At 41.0% G+C, this 3,912-nt stretch overlaps 1 protein-coding gene across 2 annotated transcripts in view; it reads left to right on the top strand.

Moving 5' to 3' along the window:
* The first annotated feature begins 22 nt into the window (after positions 1 to 22).
* The window catches only part of zswim8 (zinc finger, SWIM-type containing 8), a 23,039-nt gene continuing 19,149 nt past the window's right edge, over positions 23 to 3,912 (top strand). The window contains exons 1-2 of one of the 2 annotated variants that reach the window (XM_055026122.1): positions 23 to 157; positions 1,321 to 1,598. In XM_055026122.1, the coding sequence (XP_054882097.1) occupies positions 1,421 to 1,598 (178 nt within the window). In that variant the 5' untranslated portion in view covers positions 23 to 157; positions 1,321 to 1,420. Of the gene's footprint in view, positions 1,599 to 3,912 lie in introns of both variants that reach the window. The other variant, XM_055026121.1, reaches the window with a different exon arrangement.

Here is a 3,912-nt window from a genome sequence, read left to right as displayed (position 1 = left end):
TCTCCTCTCCTCTCCTCTCCTCTCCTCTCCTCTCCTCTCCTCTCCTCCTCGTCTTCTATCCTGTCTTCCTCCTCTCCTACTATGTGAATGTAGGTTACAGGGTTTAGCTGGCAGCCGGAAGCTGAGATCAGCTGATGGAGGAAGAGCTGAAAAAAAGGTGAGCCATCTTCCCCCGGCAGACGGATACGGACTCGGAGCTTTCGCGCAAGACCTACTAGAAAAACAAGGAGGATGTCGGTGTCATTCGAAGGCGACAGGCGGGTTTTAAAAGGCCAGGACAACCAGAGGAAACCGTGCAGGAATTAGGAAGGAGCAGTTCTGACAGAGGAATATAGCAGCTGTTAACGTTCGACACAAAAGCCTCTAACATCATTAACAAAGGACGGAAAACCAGCAGGGATTAATATCGAAATATGGAGCAGTTGTAAGCTGTTTAAATACAGGAGGACGGCTACGCGACGACGCTTCCGGTCGCCGCAGTTCACGGAGTGCAGCAGAAGCCTAGCCTGTAAACAAACAGCTAGCTTTAGTTAGCCGACTTCTGGTTAGCACTCAGCTGCTAATGTACACAGCTTATGTACGGTAGCAGGACTGAAGTACAGAAAACCGACATAAACGGAAACAAACTGCTGCCAACTAAATTTAGTCTCAGTGTTGCTGTCTCGAGCGGCTGGTGTTTGTTTGTCTTTTCCATGTTTGCATTTATTATTGTAACATTAGCGTGTAAGCTAACGCGTACAGTTATTTTCTGTAGCTTCCCTTTGTAATAAGAACTGAGCGTTAAACGCGACCCAGCATCGGGCTGATTTCGCCTGAACACGTCATATATTTCAGTAATTAGTCATGACACTTGTGATTGACATGAACCGGGATGTTTTCTGTTAGCACGGTGCAGCTGATTGGATGAAAGGAGATGGGGATGAAGGAAAACAACTTTCTGATTCCCTGAGAGTGAAATGATAGCTCTGTCCCTGCTGAAGGTTGAAAAGCTTCCTGACGAGTAAGACATCACGACTGCAGAGTGTGAACTGACATCGCTGGTGTCATGAAATTGTTGGCCTTTTAAGGCAGGAGTTTTTGGTACAGTCAGCCAAACGTGGAGTGCAGTTAAATGCAGCCTTGGTCTTTAGATAGAAGGTAGGACTCTGACATATAGACACATTGTCAGTGTAGTTTCTTATTGTAAATAAATTTAAGTTTGATCGCTCGAGCACAACTCGATTAGTGTTTCTGTCATGTAGCTATGCTTGGGGCCAAGTGGTGAGCTGTCAGGCTGTGTTTTGGATGCTCTTTCCCTGACCCTGAACCTGACCCCTCCAGATCTGAACCGTCCTGGAGTTTGCTCCTCAGTCCTCTGGACTTTCTGTAGCGCGAAGCCACAGCCGTCTAGATTCTAAAATCATCCAGAAAAGTTGATGTGATGGAACTGATGTTTGCTGAGTGGGAGGATGGGGAGAGGTTCTCCTTTGAAGACTCAGACAGGTTTGAGGAAGACTCCCTGTGCTCCTTCATCTCCGAAGCCGAGAGCCTCTGCCAGAACTGGAGAGGATGGAGGAAGCAGTCCGCCGGGCCCAACTCCCCGACCGTCAAGATTAAAGGTTGGACAAACTGTATCAATATTAGAATCATAATATATCTGCAATGTTTGTTAGGGGTGGGCGATATAGACTGTAAGTTTTACCACAATATGTTGTGATGCTATTGTATTAAAGACAAAAATGTTGATGTGAAGTATTTATTACTTTTTTTTCAGGCAACGTTATGACTGTGACTGTATGACGTAGCAATAATGGCCTCTTGGAAAGTAGTCCCAATTGTAATGCTCTTCACATGAAGAAATATGTATCACTGAGCTTCACACACTAACTGCATTTAATCATAGTTTTAAATGTAGTGCTATTTATTGATACTCTCCTTGAACAAGTAATGCAGAAAATAAAAATGAACAATCCCCACAACACGGACAGTTCTTGTGAGATTTTACACATCACGTTATTGTGACCACGGTAAATAAAGATTCCAAACAAAAAAAATTTATCACGATAATTGATAAACAACATAATAAATGGCCAGCTCTAATGTAAGTCATTTTTAAACATTGTTATTAGTCCTAGAAGTGAAATTGTGCTTGTGAGCAACCCATTATTTTGTCCATTTTATTGCTACTTGTGTGTGTGCACATATATGTGTGTGTGTGTTTCTGGAGGCGGCGGGGTCAGCCATGTGATATTCACGGCCGTATGACATTGGTTTGGGGCGTTGAGCCGAAGCATGTGCTGAAAGTTTAATCGAATATATTTAAATATCGATTATTGCCCGTAATGGCAATATTAAAATTTGACATTGATAAGGACCCAGCTTTTCATATCCCTTCAAAACCAAATTGTTTTAATCCCTTTATATATAATGCCTTTCACATTATATATAATGTGAAAAAAATGAAAATGCTTCAAATACTTTCCAGATATGCCATATAGGGCTGGACACATGTAAGGCCATCACGATATTGGTGTGTGTCGTATTAATATTTAGGCCTGTCACAATAACAAATTTATTATGACAATTTATCATAGGTAGGACAATAAATTGTTCCAGAAGTTATTGCTTCTGCAACAACTTAAATACTTAAATTGCTAAAGCCATGCTTAGAATGCAGTAACCTATTATCAGCTCACATGCACATGTAATACTCAGTTTGTTGAGTCTTTGTGCTTTAGAAGCTCACACCTGACACAGAGGCAGCAACCAAGATGCTGAAGTCTACAGAGTGTTGGAATCAGAAATGAGGCGGCGAATAAAATAAATACATGTAATGTAACTGATATTATAATCAGAATATTTACCAATAATATCGGCTCCTCTTTTAAGCTCTGTTTATGTCTGTGTGCTTGCTAATGCCACCTAAATATTAAATTTCTTTTTAGTCCTGGCAGAAAATATACTTAGACTCTATAGTTATGTTGCAGTTGATTTTGACTCAGGAATGTTGCTATAGATGTTTTCATGCTAAATGATTATTAATATGCTTTTAGTTAGAGACTAACATCTAATATAGTAGCATTTCTTAATGATGGTTGTTGGAGTGGAGCCTCCCTGTTGTGTCCTGTGATAAAGTTTGAATATAACACACTCTGTGTGTGTTTGGCGATGATAAAACCTCTGTGGCAAAACTTGACCTGCTTAGCAAAAACTATTTGGATGAAAACTTGGCTTTTGCTTTCTTGTTGAATGTAGTTGTGAAGGTTTCTGTCCAGGAGGGTCTCTGATGTGATTCATTTATACTCTGAAGTTGGACTTGTTGAACTCTGAGTTGTGAAGTAGGAATTCAGACTTGGAAAGTAGAAGGATCTAATATGGCTGATGGGTTCAGAAATGAACGGCTGTAAACCACATGGTGCTGTACAGCTTCTGTTAGTGAACGTTTTAGTGCTTCAGTGCTCAGCAATATGTTGTTTTTGGTCGATATTATTATTAGTAGTTGTAGTTGGCCAGGTCATTGAGAACAGCAGGTAGCAAAACAAACTGGAAACATTTAAAGATGGTGTCAGATCTCCAGGGTTCTACCATAGAGATTAATTTAATAAAGATAATCATAACTATGTTCACTGCCACACATTCCTGGTCTCAAAGCAGTAAAAACAGAGCCTCTAATGAGACCAGAAGCAAAGTTCTTCTTGGACTGACTGTGCTAAGCTGATCTGCCCTGAACAAGCAGCAGCTGCCTTTCCAGCACTTTATCAACCCAGCAGAACCCTGCTGCTGCTGCTGCTGCTGCTGCTGCTTCTGCTTTCTGTGCTGGGAGCATCAACAACAATGGATCTGTCTTTGAGTTGGTCAACGTCTTAATCATAATAGCGTTATAAGCGAAATTTTAGTCTTAAACTGCTTTGACTCTTTTTCTTTTCTTTCTTT

Source organism: Poeciliopsis prolifica, unplaced genomic scaffold (assembly GCF_027474105.1).
Source record: "Poeciliopsis prolifica strain line A6 unplaced genomic scaffold, Auburn_PproV2 SCAFFOLD178, whole genome shotgun sequence".
Taxonomy (NCBI): domain Eukaryota; kingdom Metazoa; phylum Chordata; class Actinopteri; order Cyprinodontiformes; family Poeciliidae; genus Poeciliopsis; species Poeciliopsis prolifica.
This window is presented reverse-complemented; position numbering and strand designations above follow the sequence as displayed.